Source organism: Sinohyriopsis cumingii, unplaced genomic scaffold, assembly GCF_028554795.1.
Source record: "Sinohyriopsis cumingii isolate HCF-2022 unplaced genomic scaffold, ASM2855479v2 utg000810l, whole genome shotgun sequence".
Lineage (NCBI taxonomy): Eukaryota > Metazoa > Mollusca > Bivalvia > Unionida > Unionidae > Sinohyriopsis > Sinohyriopsis cumingii.
In genome coordinates this window covers 1148840-1171047 of record NW_028315933.1, presented here as the reverse complement: position 1 = coordinate 1171047, position 22208 = coordinate 1148840, and the positions used below count along the sequence as shown (strand labels likewise).

The 22208-nt window shown below is 36.9% G+C and overlaps 2 protein-coding genes across 4 annotated transcripts in view; one reads left to right on the top strand and one right to left on the bottom strand.

The window, feature by feature from the left end:
* Positions 1-5688: 5688 nt before the first annotated feature.
* LOC149773230 (uncharacterized) lies at positions 5689-22194 on the bottom strand. Its single transcript, XM_089946575.1, has 5 exons — positions 22136-22194; positions 11225-11344; positions 8946-9100; positions 7028-7236; positions 5689-6163 (listed from the first exon to the last, which is right to left on the bottom strand). The coding sequence occupies exons 2-5, from the start codon at positions 11310-11312 to the stop codon at positions 5689-5691; spliced, it is 927 nt and encodes a 308-aa protein (XP_089802701.1). The 5' UTR covers positions 11313-11344; positions 22136-22194.
* The window catches only part of LOC149773229 (ubiquitin carboxyl-terminal hydrolase 38-like), a 146523-nt gene continuing 142936 nt past the window's right edge, over positions 18622-22208 (top strand). Inside the window, exon 1 of one of the 3 annotated variants that reach the window (XM_089946585.1) lies at positions 18622-18659. The gene's annotated coding sequence lies outside the window, so the exon portion shown is untranslated. The other 2 variants (XM_089946588.1, XM_089946587.1) reach the window with 2 other exon arrangements.

The window sequence follows — 22208 nt, the reverse complement described above, 5'->3', positions numbered from 1 at the left end:
TTAAACCAGCAGCGTTTAGAACCCTATTTAATTAAATCTTAGTTGGTCAAAAATGACAACTCGCTCATGTGACTTGAAAAATTTGAACCAGTTAAGAGAAGGGGATTAGATGAAACTGATTTGTATGCTGCCACATGTCACAACACATTTGGTGGGATGTGTGCATATTGCTTCACAACGGGGTTGGTTGTGGATGATAACGGTTAAGTGTATATTGTTTCCTAGAGTTGCCCTCTAGCACTGCTTTTTGATTCATTTGAGATTAAGTGATTAAACTTGCGCATTATTGTTAGCAAATGGTTGTGGGGGAATTCCATCACTTGAAAAGTGTTCGACGTTAAGGGGTGAAACTTTTGATGTGGATATAGTTTAGCTAGCAGGAGTGGAGTGTACTGTAAAGGGTTGTATTTTCGTGGTCAGTGCTACTTCTCAATGTACATTTTCCATCGTTTCCTTTCACACTTTACTGTGAGCAATCCATATTTGTATGTACGTTGCCATTGGCACGTGTGTACCACACTGCGTGTTATCTTAAAGGGCAGTATCATAGTTAAATTGCAAATGCCTGATTATGGGGAAAGGAAAATAAACTTTTGAAAAAGTTTACGCAAAAAAATAAAAATAGTATTCAGATTCTTGTGAAGAAAAGCTGGAAAGGACATTGAGTGCCAATTTGAGTAAGCCGTGGCGGGAGATTGATTGCTGTCATGTGAAATGGAAAAAGAATTGCATAGGGTTTGTAACTAAAGTTTGTGCAACTGTAATAGTGGCAAATACGGTCAACGTGTACGTAACAAACTTTTCAATTGACCATAATGTTTATCGTAGCTGCGTCTAACTTTTAATTACGTTTTCCAGCCTTATAATAGCAGTTACTGATATTTTGTTACACCTTACTGAACACTGGTCAAGCTTAGGGGGAAAAATAATCTACCCTTACTGAGACGGACTCGTCAGGGTTGGCAAGTCTGAGATTCCTATAAGCTACGCGGTTTCTTCCTCCCAGTTAGTGGCCCATATCGTATGGCGTTAGACTCGAAGCCGCCTCCACAACCTACAACTAGACGAATGCTTTGGACCCCCAATATCCTTGTGTAGGTCTATATCTTCATCAATTATCCCATTAACGGCCACCAATCGCAAAAGTCTTCAGTACATGGGTCGTCTCCAATGGATTTTACGGCGTGCTCATTAGCAGAATTTGTTTTTCCACCACACTTCAATGTTGCTGTCATTTGTCTATGTAGCGTAGCACGTCCATTGCTGCAGGTTTTGGGCGTGCTTCAAATGTACTAGATGTGATGAGTAAAAGAAACTGCTCGCTGTATTTATTAATGACTTCGTAAATGTATGATTTAGAAAGAAAACGATTCCTTTGACGAGTTTTCATAATTAATTTATCACAAATTCATTTTACAAATAATAAAGAAAAAGAAAGGTGCGGTCTCTAAATCATAAATCTTACCGGTCTCCAAAACGTAATATTTTGAATTTTATAGGACAGAAGATAAATAACACCATCATTAATGGAGAAGATAAATAACGCCATCATTTATAGAAATATAAAACAAATCATTAATAGATAATGTATCAACTATGTGCTCCACGCTTTCTTTTTCGCCACATTTCGATTTTAGCAACATTTTGCATCCACAAGCAAAGGTATGTCAACTAACAGGTGAACAAGATCTGGGCATACTAGGGCCTCTTGTTTCTACGAGGGATCGATTCTGAGCAGGAATGCTTAAATTGGCCAGCTTCTATTGCAAGTCAAAATTAGATCTTCGCGGGGGTGGGGGTTCAACATGAAAAGTATATCTCTTGTGAAGTATTTGTTAACTTTATATCATGAACTAAAATATCTTATAAACTGAAATGCTTAAATCTCATGAATTTGATGGGTATCTTAACAGTTTAAAATAAGCTCATTCAAGGTTTATGAAGAATCTTGTAATATTCACATATGAAATCCGAGATATCCTAAACAATTTAGGAACTATCTTAAATAACTATGCTTCACTGATATGTTTATTTTATAATATGAGATCCTTGTATAGTTTATAAGATATCCCATAAATATTTAAGACATCTTATAAAATAAATATTTTTGGTAAACATAGTTCAACTGGGGTATTCAGCATTTTTAACTTGAAGAGCTATCGTATAATTTATGCGGCATCTTAAAATTGCATTATCCTCAGTCACTGCCACGGTTAAAGGCAATTTAACACATAGTTAACCACTCCAGCGGCCTTAGTCTTAGAGCGTCTGCCTGGGATGTGGGAGGTCGCGGGTTCGAACCCCGGCCGAGTCATACCAAAGACTTACAAAAGATTAATGTTAGGACTGGTCGGCCTGGTGTCAGGATAATGTGACTGGGTGGGACATGATACCACATGTCCGCGGCAGGATACTCCAGTAATAGACATCACTAATAAACTGCCACACTCAGACATCGTAACGTTATGACTCACATTGTTAAAGCTAAATTAAAAATCGGCCGAGTGGTCTAAAGCGATCTCCGTTACGGATCACTGCCATCTCACCTCTGTCTGCGTGGGTTCGAGTCTTGGTTTCGGCCAATGTTGGTATGTGAGAAAACCAGTAGCTTCTCGTGGGTCGGTGGTTCTTTCCGGGGTTTTCCCGGGTTCTTCCTCCACCATTAATACTGGCCACCATGTATAGCCTATCGTGTGCTGAAAAAATGGCGTTAAACCCCACAACAACAACAACATTAAAAATCCAAAACACACACATGAACATCCAGTAGTCCACAGCACTGCCGAGGGGGTGGTATAGTTTGGTTTGTTTCACCACAACCATAAAATACATATTACTTAATTTTAGCTAAAACTTACAGAAAAACTGGAAAATTATAGAACTTCATTTTATTTATCATTGTTCGTGATTCATTATAGATATGAAGGATTATAAATGCATGCACTAGTGCAAATAATTCATTAATTTGCGGTGTATTCACTTGATTAGGGAAGCGAATTTTGAGAGCGAGGACCGACCATATTCACCAAGGGACGTAACTCAGGATAAGCGAATTGTCTCCCAAACGGCAATTCTCGCCAAGGTATATTTTGCATTTGTATTTCTTTAAGAAAGAAAAAAAAATTCTTAACCAAGTAATCAGAAGGTTATGATGTCTTGGTCACGGTCCTTAAAATTTTTATATGATAATAACAGTCAAACTGGAAACATTAGCAGCATCGTCCTATGTGTTTGGTAGCGTTATTGCTGTAGTTAAGATGGTCCAGACTGTGACTTTTATCTCTGTGAAATAATTTAATAGAAAAATAGCCGGTACATACATATATCTCTAAATAAATTATTTTTATCAAGCATATACAGGAAGTGGAGACTCCAGAGAGCTGTCAGGAATCATCCGTTATCTTTTGATGTGCAAATGAAGTTCCGGAGATCGACGGCACCGCGGAGGCAAATTTGCCCCTGGATGGAAGCAGGTGGTTAACTAGGTCACATGTTCAAGTTAAGTGTAAACGGTGTATTAAGGGACATAAACTCATTCTTGATATATTTCCTATCTTACGGTAGGATTTCAAATGTTGCTAAGCTCAGTTATGATATATTTTGGTGTAATTTAATGATTAAAAGTGACCAGCATAACGTAAGTGACAAATAACCGGTTTTAAAATGCTCTGAATACAACTTAAGTTTTTGATTTGAAAAATTAAAAGTGGGTCAATAAATAAAATTGAGTTCAAATTATCGTATAGCAAGGTATAGACATGTCAATTTAATTTTACATACAAATGGTGCAAAGTGGTTTCTATTCAACATTCATATTTTATCTCGCATCTCTCCCCCCCCCCCCCCCCAATATTCCTTAAAATTGTACCATAATATCACACCAGTGCGCTCCAGGAGTCAAGGAAGGTGGTGTATGGGTAAATAAATTTCAAAAGGGCCCTGACTTTCCTCGAAAGTGCACCAAAGCAAAAGTATGTGTCTATTTATTCACACTGCATAATACTCAATAGACACCCGTATGTGGTGGGGTGATGGACTCCACCCACCCATTTGGCCATGCGCTCTCGCACCTTTTTCTAATAAAAGGATATTATTGCTTCAAACACTTTTAATGAAATCTGTGGTGTGGTTTACGTTATTTAACATGAATGAATTTCTCTGGCCCAAATAAATCCAACTTTACACAGTGTATTGGTAGCCTCATTTTTCATAACAAAAGGCAACGGGAGAAATTAGGCTAGATATTAATCTAATTTTATACAAGTTTTATAGCAATTTATTCAGCAATTTACGACCTTCCGTAAATGAAATGTAAAGGTTTTCTGTTTCTGACATTCTGTGTAATGTGGATATGTTTTGTCAAGATGAAACCATACACTCTATATATCTTATAAAAGAAGTCGATGGTCTTCAAGCTACAACATTTTAACAAAATTATTTAATACTAAATGGTCTAGTATTTTAAATGCTATATTTCTTACTTTGTAAATTTTCTGATATTTCACAAAGCCATCGCCTTTAATCACACGTAAGACCGAATAAGTTCGTTGCATGTAACAGCAGCTAAATGACGACGAAACAGCACGTAAAAATCACTTCACGTCACACTATGTATTTATCCGTTATTTGGTCATGACATTAATTAGCAAAACTATCTTTTCAATTAATAAAATATAATATAATAATTTAATACATTGAATAATCGCGGTATGTAATTAATAAAATATAGCGTTTGAAGGATACTGTGGTCATACCAGCAGCTCCATCATACTTTAGCCTCATCATCAATATTGTATGAGTTACCTTTATCCATAACTGAGGGAGGAGATTGGCCTATATGTTGTGTAGGGTAAACACGCATACAAGGTTTGAGTTCTAAATACAGCCTTGGTTCTGCCTTGGAATTTTCTATGAACAAAATTTGTTTACAGTTTGATGTCAATGTCCATTAAGATAACCCTCATCCTGGTCCTCAAATTGTGTCTTAGATGTTTATATTATTAAGGATGATTGTATTTTAATTACTCATTCCAGATCTTCACATCAGTTTTAGTTTAATCAATTTTAGTTGTATTCGGTTAAGGAGATTTAATTTATTTATTTAAATATTATTAATTGGAATTACAAAATACTAACTGATTTAGGAACTATATCACTATTTTGGTAAATTCATTCAAGAATATTTTTGGGATTATATCATTGCGATACATCACGATATTTGGCACATTAGCATATTCGAAACTACTGGGCATATTACCGTATTCAAATAGGAATTCATTCGGAGCACTAGTGGAAATCATATGGAATACCTATACTTTTTGTCTTGCGATAAAGCTCTTAAGACTTGAGTCGCAACAATTATTGTTATTATTATTATTATTACAGAATACTCTAAAAACTCGTAATGCATACTTGTGGTCGTGACTAACTTAACATTACGTTCGCAATCCATTTCCCGTGTTGATATTAAAGCGCGGACTCAGTCGTACTATTAACCAATGTAACTATGTACCATTATATCTTTGTTGGACTGCACTATAAATAGCTTTACCTGGTGTTCTTCAGCTTGGTTAAAGTTTGCGTTCACGATTTTAAGACATTCTCAAAGAACAAGAATGCATTTTACTTAAAGTAAACGGATAAAGAAAATTTCAAATAATAAAAAAAACCATTTTAATTATCAAAGAACTAAAAAACACCAAAACTGCTACTTAGTACTTGTTTTCTATCAAATATAGTTTTGAGAAATCCCTCAGGACCACCATGTAAGTGTATTGATGACAACAAGATGAATATAAATCCTGCGATAATGATCGCATAAAGTATGGTCGAAAAGTTTATCCCTTGAAGCCATTTTGGACATCGAAATTCGAACCTTATTATCTCAGAATTAGTATTTTGAAAGGAACTGGTGGATGTATTGGTCTGTTTATGGGTATAGGACTCCTGACTGGCAGAACTGGGAGAGGGACTGGGGTCATATATGAAGTTCCCGCGGTGTTCCGGTTGGTTAGAGGTGGCTAAGATGGATGGTTCAACGGCCATGTCGGAAAGAGATCTGTTGTTGGCTAGATTCCTGAGAAGGGTCAAGGTGTCTGGGGCCATGTGGGCATGGCAACCCTCACTGCAGCGCTCAACCGGGACTACAGAGGTATCATTGCATCTGTAAATGAATTGTAATTCTTTTTCATGTTAGCGGCCAGTAGTAAACAGTAACCTGTGCTTAAATACTGTTTTACAGATGTGTTGAAAACAAACATAAAATTAAATGCTGAACCGGAGTTTTAAAAAAGGCGTAAATTTAGCATTTTACGGGGAAAATGCCTCTCTATAAAGTGTCGAGCCTTTTAGAAACTCTTCAGTTTAAATTTTTCATAAACGTACTTTTTATGATATTAATTCATATGCCACATATTGTTCGTTTAACTATCTATATATAAATTATAATATGGATATAAGGAAGGCCAAGGGACCCTAAAATGAGTTCGTTACACCCGGATTTTGCTGTAAAAAATATCATACATTATATAAAGTGAAGGAACCGTGTGATGTATTGAGTAATGTCGGATATTACGCTACAGAGTATTTAACTTCGTTATAAAAGGATTCTACTTTATATAGAACATTTTCCCAAAATCATTGAGTCCAGAAACTGGAGGTCCAGAATGCCCGGATTGGCAAATCTAGACAAACAAGTAGAATTCAAAAATGTCAGCGCACACGCAGCTTGTCACATGTGTTTTGAACATGGCCGATGAATCATAGGAAAATCATTGCATCGAACCAGTCGGCTCGAAGTAAGTGTGTGCATGCTGCAGTTCTGTTTGTAAATGACTGAAAGTCACCTGTACGATGCAGTTTTGCTTCAGAACAGAATGAAGCGACTGACGTTCATAGTAAAAAAATGTCGCATAAAAAGTAGGACACATAAAAGATTAAAGATTGAATAGTGCCATCCTGTAGTATGAACAAAAGAATGTTTCAGCAGAAGATATAAAATAAATATATCGTTATGAACAAAACTTACTTTTCAACAGATGTTTTAAAAAAATATTCTGCAATGTTTTTGACGGCTTTTAATGCTGTTTCCATTTCAATGGCGATACTGACGTCAACGTAGCACGCGCCAACCTCCAGGGCCCTTGTCTCCAAGATGGAGATTTTCTCGCGCAGACTAAACACGTGCTCCTGAAGTTTTTGTCTCTTCAGATCAGATAGGTCTTGAAGCAGCCGGGGCTTGAAATAGTCATAATAAATTAAATCAGTTACAGTAAATTATTTATGATATCAGACATAACTGGTAACGAAAATTGATAGTTCATTATAATGAATTACGACTTCGAGATTGATCTATCGTCACTTGTCAATCACACTGTTCGATTACCCAATCAGCAAGTGTAAATTAGATACAACTCCATACGCTGCTTATGGCCGCCATTTTCCTCCAAAAAGCTGACTGTCGCGACAGTGAATTGGTTATCGTAGATATTTACAAATTTTGCAATGGTTAGTCGATTTTGCGATAGATAATAGTGTAAAACAGATAAATGCGGGCTTGATAATTCTAAAAGTCGATAGACATCCAGATCGTTTAACGGAATAGCTAGGTTTAATGCTTTTCCGAAAGTTAGACGAAACTTGGATGGATAAAGACTTTTGGTCGCCCGCATCATCAGCTAAGCAAAGACACGATTGATAGCAATTACCACCTGTTGTAGAGAGCTTGAAGAACATATAAAAAGAAATGGTATGTACAAATGATCGTGTCCAGAATATGGGTCATTTTTTGTTGTGTGTATCTCTTCTTCGGTAGGAAGCAAAGAACCCCATATTGCATTACTTCAAGTTTTGAATATGTACTCTTTAATGTTGGGCGATCCAAAATGTAATTCTTCATCGTTTCTATCATTTCGACACTTTAGAGACTCTTTACTTTCAGCTGCTGAGCTGGAGGTGGGATCAAAATTGTAATTAATAATGAAGAAATTAAAAGACAAGAATTTCAGATATTTATCTCCTGATATATTAAGCATGCTTTTTTACATGTTCACATCAGCGTACATAACTCAACAGTTTTATTAATTTACCTCAAATGCAGCATAAACGTAAGTCACGTCAAATTAAAAAGATAAGAATGCGAACTAAATGGATTAAAATTGTTTGGAGTGAATTTCCCCTTACATCAATATATTCTAAAACCGCTTTAAATTGAATTTCAAGATTTACTGAAATAAAATACGTAAGTTTTACTATAAGAACTTGAGATAACGAATATTAATACTGTATACTGCTGTATAATTTATGCCTCTCGGTAATTATATATTTTTAAGAATAATAAAAAATAATTTTTAAGAAATATATAACTGAAAGTGAAACATATTTCTTTGCCAAATACTGGATGAGGTTAGCAGATCGACATGTCACACGATTAAGCAGGCGGGGCGATCTGCATCCTACGAAATGGAAAATATCTTAAATGTATTATTTTGACATACATTAACCCAATTTTAACGTACTATATTTCCTTAGACACCCCCCCCACACACATCCCTGTAAGCAGAATGATATAGAATTTGGAACAAAATCAGCCAATTCATTATGGCGACAAAACCCTTTTGGGCCATCATCGTCGCCCCTGGCGCCATTTACTCTTAGTACACCACTGATTTCTATATAAACAAAATGCACTTGTAAGATTAAAATTCGCATGAAAAGACGAATTTGCGGCAGACTGAAGTATACTCGTGTATTTTAAAGTAACAAGAAATATTTTTTAAACGTCTTGGATTTTAACAAAATCATAAATAGCTTCTGTGCCATTTCACACTCCAATTCTACAACAGCAAATGATAAAACAACAAATTGCGGAAAACAATTCTGCATAACGTTCGCCCTGGGGATGTCTCAATGAACTTACTTAAGATTAATAAAAGATTCAATCTTACATTACTCCTGCACAGCTCCTTGATGGCGGTCAGGTCAGCTTGAATGCCCGCTTCGTCCTTTTCGAGTAGTAACCTCCGAGTATCCAGTTCTCGCGCTGACGCCATGCTGCATCGACTTATCAGTGGCCTCAGTGCATTTAACTGGTTGCATGTTTCTACGCATGCGAAGGTGAGAATTCGAATAATCATATTAAAAAAGCTGTAATACTTTTATCACAGATAAATAAATAAATAAATAAATAAATAATAAAACAAAATATATGGAAAATGTTTGTTTTTTTATTGCACTGAGACAGTGCTTACACATATTACATGGCTCAAATACAATTACGTGCATGAAGTATCGTTCCCTTAAGCTTTTCCCAAATACTTCTATATGTTGCCTTGCTATCATTCAGAATATTTGTTTTTCGATTTTAGTGCAGTTAAACGCTATTTATAAGGATGATTTATTAATGACAATTGAATGGAAAGTCTGTAATAAAACAAAATGAATTTAGTCGAAATTTACGATAGTGAAAATTTCTGGTTTCAAAATGTAAACAAATTTCATTAAAACAACATTTTTTTTCTAACTCTTTTATAAACGTTTCGCGTTAAGATTGATAAAGTGTATTATAATCCGGTTACTTATAAAATGTGGAGATGCAGACATAAAGTGGAAGTCGTGAGAAATGTTAAACGTGTCTAATGTTGTATCCACACTACTGTTGGTCCAGTAATGTAGTTGCAACGAATTGATTCGTGTTTATAGCTCTTGCATTAGGTTATAGATATGTGTCTGAACTTATCTTTATGCTGTAATTCATCGGTTGTTACAAGAAGAAGAAGAAGAATAAATATTGATTATGTTCTTATTGGTGGCTGTGAAGATATCGACATTTGGCTCGTGACTTAAAACAGAACAGATAAATTTCGATCAAATGTTCTTTATTATTATTATTATTACCTTCCAATTAGTAGCTTTTGGGCATGTAGATAAAACGAATTTAATACAACTAACGAAATACCTTGCAAAATCTGAACCTTTTCTTTTGCTGAAAGTTTTGCTACCACTGATTCTCCAACAACTGTCAACAGCCTCACCAGTGATTTGACTGCTAGGACCCTGTGAAGCTTTACGTTTCCGAGACCATTATGCTTCCCGCCAGCATCCTTTTTAAAAAGCCGAGGCGCAGCCCGAGTTTGGTTATTTGGATTCGTATTCAGCCTGAATTGGTCTTCTTGAAGCATGGTAACGAAGTTTTAGCGACAGACATGTACACTGTGTTTGATTGAACGTGCTTGTTACGATGTAGTAACTTATCTTCTATCAAAATATTACGTGTCAGTGATCCACATGACTTCACATCACGAGCAATGACGTCATTTCTGCTTCTAGGCGATCGATGACATCACTGACGTTGAACCGACATGCGCAGCCACGGAATGTGTGTTACTGTGCGTGAGAAATAGCGAATTCAAGTTGGTGATTCGTTCTTATGACATTCTTTGTTTTGGTTGGTTATTATTTAAACATTTATTTTATAACTGGTTGTGCAAGAATAACGATGATGATGATGCATTTCACAACTTCGTGGAACAAATATGGGTCGACGACCAGCAAAGAAGCATTTGAGCACTCGAAACCTCGCGTTAGAACTATTCACTTGTGATCCGCGTACAATCGGTACATTTACCGAATGAAGAGACTGGCGGAACAGGAGGGAAAAAAATTGGAGAGTAGTGATATGTGGTAATCGAGATCCAAGCGGGAATTTACAATTTAACATCACACTGTAGGTCTACAATGACGACCTGATTGTCGGATTACCAAATAGGCAGAGTACGCACTGGCTTATGGGCTCCACGCCTTTTAGGGGCCCCGCGACAGCGTTTGTTTAATAATATTTAATAATATATTTAATATTTTGTTTAATAACATAACATGTTAATTTGTTTAATAACATTAAAAGCTGTTGATATTTGTTTTGTGTAATAAATTGGTTTATTAAAATTGTTGGTTCGTAAAATTAAAAACGTATTAGAAGATAATTTGCGAGGGCAGCCCCAAGATTTCGACTGCCTAAGGGCCTCCACAGAGATTAATCCGGCACTGTGTGTTGTCCTCGATCATTGATGTTTATCTATATCCAGGACAACTTCTTCTCCCCAGACAGGCTTAAAAAGGGTACATCTGGTCAAAGTATCCGGTGAATCTGCAGACAGGCTCATTATTCTGATGCTGCTGTTGCTTGAGGGATACTAGTGGTAAATGCGGTAGCCATTCCTTTCCTCACCTCTGCCGCATATTCTCATGGATCCTCGTCCAATATGGGCTGATGCGTGTGAATTTCCTCTCCCTTCCCTATTGCTCATTCGCCCCATGGGTGGGGTGGGTGGGTCTCTGCCCACGCCCTCTAGATAATAATAATAATAATAATAATAATAATAATATTATTATTATTATTATTATTATTATTATTATTAATGAGGACTTTGTATAGCGCCTAATCTTTAGAAGTTCTAAGCACTTTACAACATGAGACAACACCTATAAGATAAAAAAATATAATAATATTATTACAAAAACAAACACCATGAAATTAGAAAAACATTAAAAAATAAAACACATGCTGAGAATATTTCAGGTAGGAAACATTATTAGGTCTTTAAGTTTGTTCTTGCAGTCGAAATAAGTGAGTTTTGAGAGCCCTCTTGAATGTGATCACTGTGTGTTTGTGTCTAAGTTCAGTGGGCAATTCATTCTACGTTGATGGGCCCTGGTATGTAAAAGAACACTGTCCATATGACTTTGTTTTCATAGTGGGAATAATGAGTATACGATTGTCAGAAGAGGAGCGTAAGTATCTTGCTGGTGTGTACACATGGGTGAGGTCGGATAGGTATGTTGGACTAGAGTCCGACGGGGGCCCCGAGTGGCCGAGTGGTCTAAAGCGCTCTCCGTTACAGATCACTGCCATCTCACCTCTGTCTGCGTGGATTCGAGTCTAGGATTCGGCCAATGTAGGGTTCTTCCTCCACTATTAATACTGGCCGCCATGCATAGCCTATCATGTGCTGAAAAATGGCGTTAAACCCCACAACAGCAACAACATCTAGAGTCCGACAGTGAAACGTAGCACAGAGAACAAATTTGTTGTTTGATCCTGGATCGAATGGATAGCCAGTGTAGGGTACAGAGCAGCGGGGAGGTGTGCTTTGATCGTGGTACTCTAAGTATGATCCGAGCAGCTGTGTTTTGAACTTTTTGAAGTTTCTGGAGCAGATATTGAGATGAACCCAGGGCCGGCGCTACCATATAGGCAAACTAGGCAGCCGCCTAGGGCGCTGATTTCAGGGGCGCATATTTAAAAAAAAAATATTGTTTATAAATTTTGAAATTGATATTTTCGGGGGGGGGGGGAGGGCGCCATAATCTAACTTTGCCTAGGGCGCCAGATAGTCTGGCAGGGTCTGGCGCCGGCCCTGGATGAACCAGACAGAACTGAGTTACAATAGTCCAGTCTTGAAAGTACTAATGAACACACAAGTGTTTTAGTGGCATCAACTGAAAGATATTTGCGAATTGAGCTGATGCGTCTTAGCTCGACAATTCTGCATCTAACACTTTCCTTACTACGAGCCTCTATGCTGAATTTAAAATCATATTTCTTCTCATGTGTCTGAAGTTTAGGTAGACCTGTAACTCTTCCATAGGGTAAAGAGATGTTGCACTGTCAATGAGTGACATAGCTTTGGTAAAGTTACCAAGTTTGCAGGTCTGTCTAGCCATACTTTATGTGAACGATTCATCACTGTATGGCTACAATGACTGATTGACTGACTTGGATTTAGGTCGTGTTCGGCCATGTACGACTGGTTAACTGACCAGGTACTACTCAATTATTCGACACTTGCGCACAGACGGGCAAAATGAGGAAAACAGCGACAGAGGACGCATCTACGTCCTTGGAGGGCTTCAAGTGGTGAAGGGTCATTTTTAAAAGTTTTATTTGGCATATATAGGGACAGTCGTGGACTTGTACCTTATCATTAATGTTGTCTTTATATAGAATTTTGATAATAAACTCTGTACTTGTGTTTGTAAATAAGGGTTAGTTGTAGAGTGGTTAGAAACGGATTATACAATCAATCAATTAAAGGATTTAAGTCGCCTACGCAAGAATAATAAAAAGTTAGAAAATCAACTAGGGAAACAACTGCCAATCAGATTAGGGTTTACAAACCTGGTTCTCCCGCGTATAGGTGCGAGCCGAGTTTTTCGATTTTCAATCAGTTTTACCAAGTGAAGTTGTAAAATTTTACCAAGGGATTGAAAGGCAGAAACGTCAATTGCCAATCAAATTTGAGTTAACAAAAGTACCAAAATTTACCATTTGAGTCCGATTTTGTTGTACAGCCGAGCACAGCACTTTTGTAGCTCTGAGACGCCTTGTGTTTATTTCAAATCGAGTCCAGTTGTGCTAGTGGACAATAAATAAATCCAGTAATGTGTAAACCACCTCTGATTTTGTCAACTTGTTCGAGTTTTGAATTTTCCTACATCTTAACCGTTCTAAAGAAATCTAGTACGTAGTGTACATTGTAATGTCCTTAACTTAAATTTGACTAATTATTATGTCTTAGGGACTGAAAAGATCATTTCTCTGTAGGCATTGTTAGGCATCGTAAGTTGTTAATTCAGAAGCGGTTGTAAAAATTATCAAATTAGTTCTGTGGTTTTATGGAATCGTGATTCCAAGCCAAAGTGGAATCACTTTGTAAAGCGGCAATGTAAAGCCCTAATAAGGGCTATTTTGGCAGGCTAGTTGAAGGTTCCCCTGCGGTCTTCTGCTGTTTTAATTTTTACCCAACTTCCCTTTTCGTTTTTAATGGGATCTGGGAAGTGGTAGCCATATATCATTGCCACGTAGTTTGCCGCTTCCACAAGCTGGTAGGTTGGATATTGCGTATTGGCAATGTCATAGTACTGAGTGAGGATTCTTATACCGTAAAACCATCGTGCCGGTCGGGGTCTGTTGGTGTCGAGTGATCTCCAGACTTGGTACTTTACGGCATCGGCAAAGTGACCCGCCTTTCGCACATCGTCTAAGTGCTGGTTCTAGGCCCATTTCTTTGCACCGTTGTAGCTCTAGGTCAGTTTTCTCTTCTCCTACCTCTGTTTCTTCCTTTAGTTCTTCGTCGATTTTTTCTTAACTAGAGGAAGACATTTACAAATCGGCTACCAGTGTGTCGTGTGGTGGGGTTTCCTGTCTTGGTGAAGTCACTGGGGTGTGGGGTACTTTACTCGCATATGTCTCCAGTGTTTTCATTATTTCTTCGATCGAGTCATTGATCGACTTATCCTGGGGAACCGGATTGAGAGAACTGGTGTCTGTGTTTGCTGTTTGTTCTACGACTGCTGGAGGTTGTTTTGATGAGTTGTAGTGGGTGGACTGCTAATCTGGGTCTGCGGCGTACGCTCCCTCTGTTGCCGCCTCCCCCCCCCCCAACGTCTTCTGATTTTTTTGTTGTTGTCTATTTCTTCTTTTCCTTCTCTGTCGTTGTTATCCCATATTAGGAGCAGGGTCGTTCGTTTGTCCTGCGCTCTAAGGCTCCAGCCTGAGGCTACTATGAGGCCAAGACCCCTTAGTGCATTCATTGCTGGAGCGGGGATAATTTCCGTCGCTAGCTCCATTTCTGATGTGTTGTTCGCTGCTCTGTTCGCTGCTGACTCGGATTATACATGATAGTGATAATATAATTTTGGTCGCCTATGCATCTAGTGCTTTCGCGACCGGTTAAGTCCTGAAGGTCAGGATTTTTAATTGGTCGGGGATGTGGGTATGGTGCCACCACAGCCCCGTTTTATGTGCAAATGTCGCACTCTTTAATTCTGAGATTTTGGACATGTCTAGGCGAGGCAAAGAGGAAAGGGACCCCGGTGACGCAGCAAGCCATTGGATGTCGGTACGCCCTGGAACGCTGAAGCTCGTATGATTAAATTTTAGTCCAGTTTTGCTTTTGGACACTTACTTTCCCAATAGCGTGTAAGCCACCTGTGCAATTTTCCAATTTCATGAGTTGTATAATTTCCTTTACTATTTTAACGAAAGATTGGAATCTTGTGTACATAGTGTACTTTTAATTTTCTAAATGGTGCCAATCAGCTGGGTGTCAGGCACCCAATATACTTTTGTGTCCTGCTAGTATTCTTTGGTTTTGAATTTTGATGGTAGTAATCAAAGGATCAGATTAGGATTTTGTGGATGGAGCTTTTATCAAAAGAGGACTTCATAACCCAACAGAAGAACCTCATTAAAGAAGGCAGTTTGTTATTCTGGTGTTGAGGTGGGATGTTTTGGTTCCGACTCGACTTTCAATGTCGTAGTCCGGTATGATGTTTGCGACTGGTCCATCTGGTTCGTAGGCAATTGGTCTTATTTACTTGATGGGATTTGGGAATTACATTGTGTCTCTAAATGTTGTTATTTATAAATATGTTGGTCTTGTGGGTAATGATGGGTTCAAAATGTTGTGTTTTTAATAGTTTGAGGTCTGTATATCTGTTACTACGTACTTTATTTCCGCTTTGTGCGGTGGACCTGATGACTGGGCTTTTGTCACCTTACATTCTGATTTCTTATTGGGACCTATGGCTAAATGGTGGTTTATTTCAGAGGCGTAGCTGGGGGGGGGGGAGGGGGCAGGGGGGTACATATGTCCCCGGGCGCGAAGGTACAGGGGCGCCAAAATGAGGCTTACAACGTTACATTATAATAAGTAAACAAGGGTAATATTCAAAAATGTGATTAAACGGGGAGGGGACTGGGGCGCTAATTTTTTAGTTCGTCCCCGGGCGCAAAATATCATAGCTACGCCTCTGGTTTATTTGCATGCTGCCAATCTTTGTCGCCTTGTACAATCCGACCTGATGGCAGGGTTAGCCACCTTATATATATATATATATATATATATATATATATATATATATATATATATATATATATATATATATATATATATATATATATAATTTCTTGTGGAGTTGGAGTTGTAGAGTTATTCAGATCTGTGTGTTTATGATTGTGTTAGTTTCCAATACACATGCGGACATGCAGTGAAGAAATGTATTAATATATACACACACACACGCACATACACCTGTAGTTATAATTTTTAAAAAAAATTTTTTTTAATAAGTAAACTTGGAGTGATATGGACTTGCCTTTTGGCTAGAGATCTTACCCTACCTCCTTAGTCCAGTCTGGTGTGGATGCAGTTAATCTTGGATGTTATTTTCAGATTAGATCTATTTTTGTTTTAGTCTATTTATTTCTAATTTAGATTAAGTTATTTAGGTTATTTCTAATTTTTTATTGTTATTTATATGATGTTAGTTTTTCCAGGCTAAATCTATTTTGATAAGACAGATGTCTTTGTCGAATAATCGGTTCGCTATGACTTTTCAGCGTTGGATAGCGGAAAGATTACAGTCCTCACCCTCCTTGATTTGTCTGCAGCATTTGACACAATAGACCATGATATATTACATCACCGTCTCCAGCATGTATTTGGCATTCATGATACAGTCTCACTGTGGTTCAAGTCCTACTTGGTCAACAGAACACAAATTGTATCTGCAAATGGAATACACTCCAGCCCAGTTTATCTATGTTGTGGTGTTCCACAAGGGTCTGTTCTTGGACCTGTTCTCTTCATTCTGTACACTCAGTCGCTCTCAAGTGTCATAGATCATCATCCAGTGTCTCACCAATTGTACGCTGATAACATCCACATATACAAATCTAGCTACCCAAATGAAGTTGATGCTACCATCCAAGGTGTAGAGAGGTGCATTTCTGATGTGAAATCATGGATGACATGTAACATGCTGCAGACGAATGATGATAAAACTGATGAGGTAATTCTGATTACAACACAAAGACTTTCTCATTCACATCCTTTACCTCAAACAATAAATATCAGCAACACCAACATTAAATTCACACAATCAGTACGAAACCTAGGTGTTACTCTGGACAGTACTCTCACATTGCACCAACATGTCATGAACATATGGGGGCCCCGAGTGGCCGAGTGGTCTAAAGCGCTCTCCGTTACGGATCACTGCCATCTCACCTCTGTCTGCGGCGGTTCGAGTCTGGGATTCAGCCAATGTGGGTATGTGAGAAAGCTTGCCAGTAGCTTCTCGTGGGTCGGTGGTTCTTTCCGGGGTTTTCCCGGGTTGTTCCTCCACCATTAATACTGGCCGCCATGTATAGCCTATCGTGTGCTGAAAAATGGCGTTAAGCCCCAAAACAACAACAACAACAATCATGAACATATGCAAGGCTGCATATCTTGAGCTGAGATGCATCAGCTCAGTTCGCAAATATCTTTCAGTTGATGCCACTGAAACACTTGTGTGTTCATTAGTACTTTCAAGACTGGACTATTGTAGCTCAATTCTGTCTGGTTCATCTCAATATCTGCTCCAGAAACTTCAAAAAGTTCAAAACACAGCTGCTCGGATCATACTTAGAGTACCATGATCAGAGCACACCTCCCCGTTGCTCTGTACCCTACACTGGCTATTCATTATTCCCACTATGAAAACAAAGTCATATGGACAGCGTTCTTTTGCATACCAGGGCCCAGCAACGTGGAATGAATTGTCCACTGAACTTAGACACAAAGACACAGTGACCACATTCAAGAGGGCTCTCAAAACTCAATTATTTCGACTGCAAGAACAAACTTAAAGACCTAATAATGTTTCCTACCTTAAATATTCTCAGCATGTTTTTTTTTTTAATGTTTTCTCATTTCATGGTGTTTGTTTTTGTAATTATATCATTATATGTTGTTTTTTTTAATCTTATATGTGTTGTCTAATGTTGTACAGCGCTTAGATCTTCTAAAGATTAGGCGCTATACAAAGTCCTCATTATTATTATTATTATTATTATTATTATTAAATAAAAGACATGATAATGTTAGAGTTTCCTTTTTTCTAACACGTTTTTGTATCTCATCAGTTTCACTGTGCGTTCAACGATAAAAGACTTTGGAGGTGACTAAAAGTTAATATTTTTTTTTTTTACCGCATAATTAATCTTAATTTAATATTGTGCTCTAGAGTATGAATAATCTGTATTATGCATTGCAAAGCGGGTAAGTGTAATACAGTATATAGATAGTTGTAAAAATTTAAGATATGTATACAATATAGTATATAGACCTATACGACATATAGATTATAAATATGGAAATGAAATAATTACAGTCATAGTAACATGAGATGCTACTAATTTAAAGGGAAACTGAAAATTAATTTACAATTTATACCCAAAAAGAAATATGAAAAAGAAAGAAAAAAATATTTTAGCAGAGCGTGGTTTCGATCCACGGACCTCTGGGTTATGGGCCCAGCACGCTTCCACTGCGCCACTCTGCTGTTGTACTACAACAACAAAATTTACCTCTTTTATCAATGTCACTTAATATCAACTCGTCATGTACAAAGAAAGATTTAAAATCCTCGCATTATTTGACTTTTTATATTATATATGACTTGCTTTTGTTAAATGTATATATATATATGCATATGCATTTGATTTTTTTTGATTTTGAAATAGATAGAGCAACCAATTTTATTTTCTTACATATATTAAAATATACTGACTTAAGAAATTTTTTTTCAGAACCAGTCTATGTTTGTAGGGAAAGGTAAATTAAATTTTCCGTTAAATTTTCTCATAACGTATACGTTACCAGGAAATGGAGATATAAACAGATAAGTGACTCCATATTAGTAAAGGCAGTCTCCGAAAATCATAGAGGCAATTTAAATATACTCATAATAATGTGTATCCAAGAATCATCCATTGACTTGTTTGGTAGATATCCTATTTTCGAGGTCGAATTCCAGCATGTTAAAAGACCCTACATTGAGCGATGACACAGCAGTGTTTAACAAATAAGTCGTTATCGTCGACTTGTAATTTTATCCTCAAAAAAATGTAAGTCTGCAACACTACGTAAATTCGTAAAACAAAAGTAAAAGCCATTGGGTAATACCTTAATTCCATTTTAAACACGGAATCTGGAAGTTTGATGTCATTGCTGAGTCATCTGATTATCGTAATATTCAGTTTTATTTTAAACTGAAATCACGAGGGATGCCACTGTTCATAGGATAAGTGGGTGGCTAGTTCTAAAATCGGGCTAGGTACAATTTTTTTTTTTTAAAACGAATAATTGCCGACAAAATGTTTGATATTTCACAGATTGGCTCTATCTTGTCATTCCGTTTTATTGGTGGAAAAGATAGTTTTGAAATGTGTGAACTGATGCAAAACATTGTTTATTGGTGAAAAAATAGCTTTGAAATGTAAAAAGCAGTGTATTATATCATTTTAACATGTGAAAAATTAGCCTTCAAATGTTGAAGTGATGCAATACGTGATTTTTTACACCGTCCAGTCACAGTCAAGCTACTTACATTTGCGAAGGTTTGATTTGTAAAAGTATAAAATAGCATGTTCAAGCATTTTTCAAAATTTAGTGAAAGAATTGCTAAGGAAATCAATATGGAAATCAAGCTTGATGTTTTGACAGGGACATTATCATCAGTTCGTTCTGGGGATGGTATTCATAAATATTGCTGTGACTTCAAGTATGAGTAAGAAGCAATGTTTTGTAATGATACAGACATTTCAAAAGGCACCTTTTCAGGCATAGATAAAGCTAGGTAACTCCACTTTAGAATGAACCACCCACCCACTTTGAAAATGGTATTTGATCTTATGATTTTTTTAGATATAGGGTAAACATACATGCATAGTACTTTTAATTATAATACTATTTTAGATATAAAAATAATAAAATAACAAAAACTAAAAGTCCATTAACAAATATTTGTATACATCAAAACCATGGTACCTGGACGTTTCGCCCCATGGACGTTTCGGCCCAAGACATTTCGCCCCACTTCAGTGGACATTTCGCCCCACTTCAATGGACATTTCGCCCCACATGGTACATGGACGTTTCGCCCCATGGACGTTTCGGCCCATGGACGTTTCGCCCCACATTAAATAAAGTATGAACCCTCACTCGAGTACAGCCTGTCTCAGTATAATGATAATGCGAGAAACGACACACATCATCAATCATACAAAACAATATGGTTTATTTGTCGTTTAAATATAATACACTATTTATTCACCCAAATTCTAAACTAAATTTAAAATAAAAACCGGACTAGGATTAACAACCCTATATATTACACTAGGGAAATACATAAATACCCCGACAAAATTTTGAATTTTTTTGTTCTGAAATCTTTTATAAAGCAAACAAATCTCATACCTTTGGGGAAAACATACACATATAAAACAACTTTATTTTTTTTTTATAAGTAGGGGTGTATCTGTCTGGTGCCATAAAGAAAACAAATGTTCTGGCGTTCACTATTGCTCCCAGCAAGTGTTAATATGACTTAATTACATCCAGGTAACTTCATGCATTAAAAAAGAAATCATAGATAGTTGCTGTTTAGAAGTATACTTTTGCACATCATAATTTGACACCTATACCTTGTCATGAGATGTAATTTTGATTAGTGATGTGTTTTTATTTAAAAATGCAAATACAAGCTTCATATTTCAAAAACATAAATCTCTGAAACCATTTTTATATCTCTTTATTGTTAATTACAATTAACATTCCTCGCCCCTCCTCCTGTCTTTTCATTGCTCGCGATATGTCGGGCTATTCTGTGCACAGCTTTGAAAAGATGTAATGTATAACGATCGGGCTATAGAAATGAAATACATTAATTTGGACTGTTTCTGTCAGCAATTCAGTCGAGTAATTAGGACCCGATTTATAGCTAGTTTTACAAAATTCAAAGTAACAATGCCAATAAATGGCAGGAGATAAAAAGTTAATTAACCCGAGCTTGAAAAAAAATGAGTAAAGTTCAATATTTAAAAAAAGTTTAATGATAGATTTTATTACATAAATGAAGAAAAAAAAAGGAAAATATTGTCTGATATAACGGCACGCTGAATGTAATTGAAATGGATGAGAGTGATGGGATTATGGGGCATGAAATTAAATCATAACAGCAGGCCCCTAAAGTAAAATGAAGATAATGGTGTAATGCTTGTGAATTTCTATAAATGTCCGATATTTCCAATGATGTGGGGCGAAACGTCCATGGGCCGAAACGTCCATGGGGCGAAACGTCCATGTACCATGTGGGGCGAAATGTCCATTGAAGTGGGGCGAAATGTCCATTGAAGTGGGGCGAAACGTCCTGGGCCGAAACGTCCATGGGGCGAAACGTCCATAATCCCAAAACCATTAGTCTTATTGCATTTTTAGAATCTGCCTTGGTCACTAATTATCCACTGTTATCCTCTGTTAGTGTAAAATATTGTATTCCAAAAAATCTAGAGCACATCCTAAATTGTGTGTCACTTTTGTAATTAGTGTCTGATATTCAGTAACAGTCATACTGATATATTGCTGTGCATCATTATACTAACTGTGCAGTTTGTAATGGTACAAATTCTTTCATACTGGTATATTCACCCTAACTGTGTATTGTCTTTTCATTAGACTGGTTGTGGAACTTTCTTTGCAGAAAAGAGAATACATGGTATTATGAAATAAGACCACAATCAATCTAAGTTATGGCTGACTTTTAATCACTGTATGATAAAATCCTAAGCAAGCTCTTTTACTCAATAAATTTGCAAAGAGTACTGTTTTGGACTCAGTTTGGTTTGAAATGCAAAGAAGATGGTGCAATTGGTAAATTGCTGGTGGTAAGCCATATATACTTTAATGGAATAAGATTTTAGGAGAGACTTCTAGTAGTCTAGCCACCTATATGCAACACATTATTCATTTGTCAAAGTTGGCCATTATTTATATTTTTAATGTAAACTCTTATCCCATATCTGGACATTCACAAAATCCTCTATTTTGTTTTAAAAAATAAGGAGAAATGCAGATAGAAGAACACATCCTTTTATATTAAATAAAGACTGCCTGACTCAGCAAATCACACTGAAAGTTGCTATGCCATGAGTTTGCAAAATGATCTTTTTAGCAATATGTTTTAATACATATTGAAATACAGTAAATATATTGCATTATATCCATGTATGATTTGATCTGGCAATACTCACCCCTGAGACTGCTGAAAATTTTGTCTCTAGCAATCAAGCCACTCCAGCAGGCCAGCCACTTCAGCTAGACAGA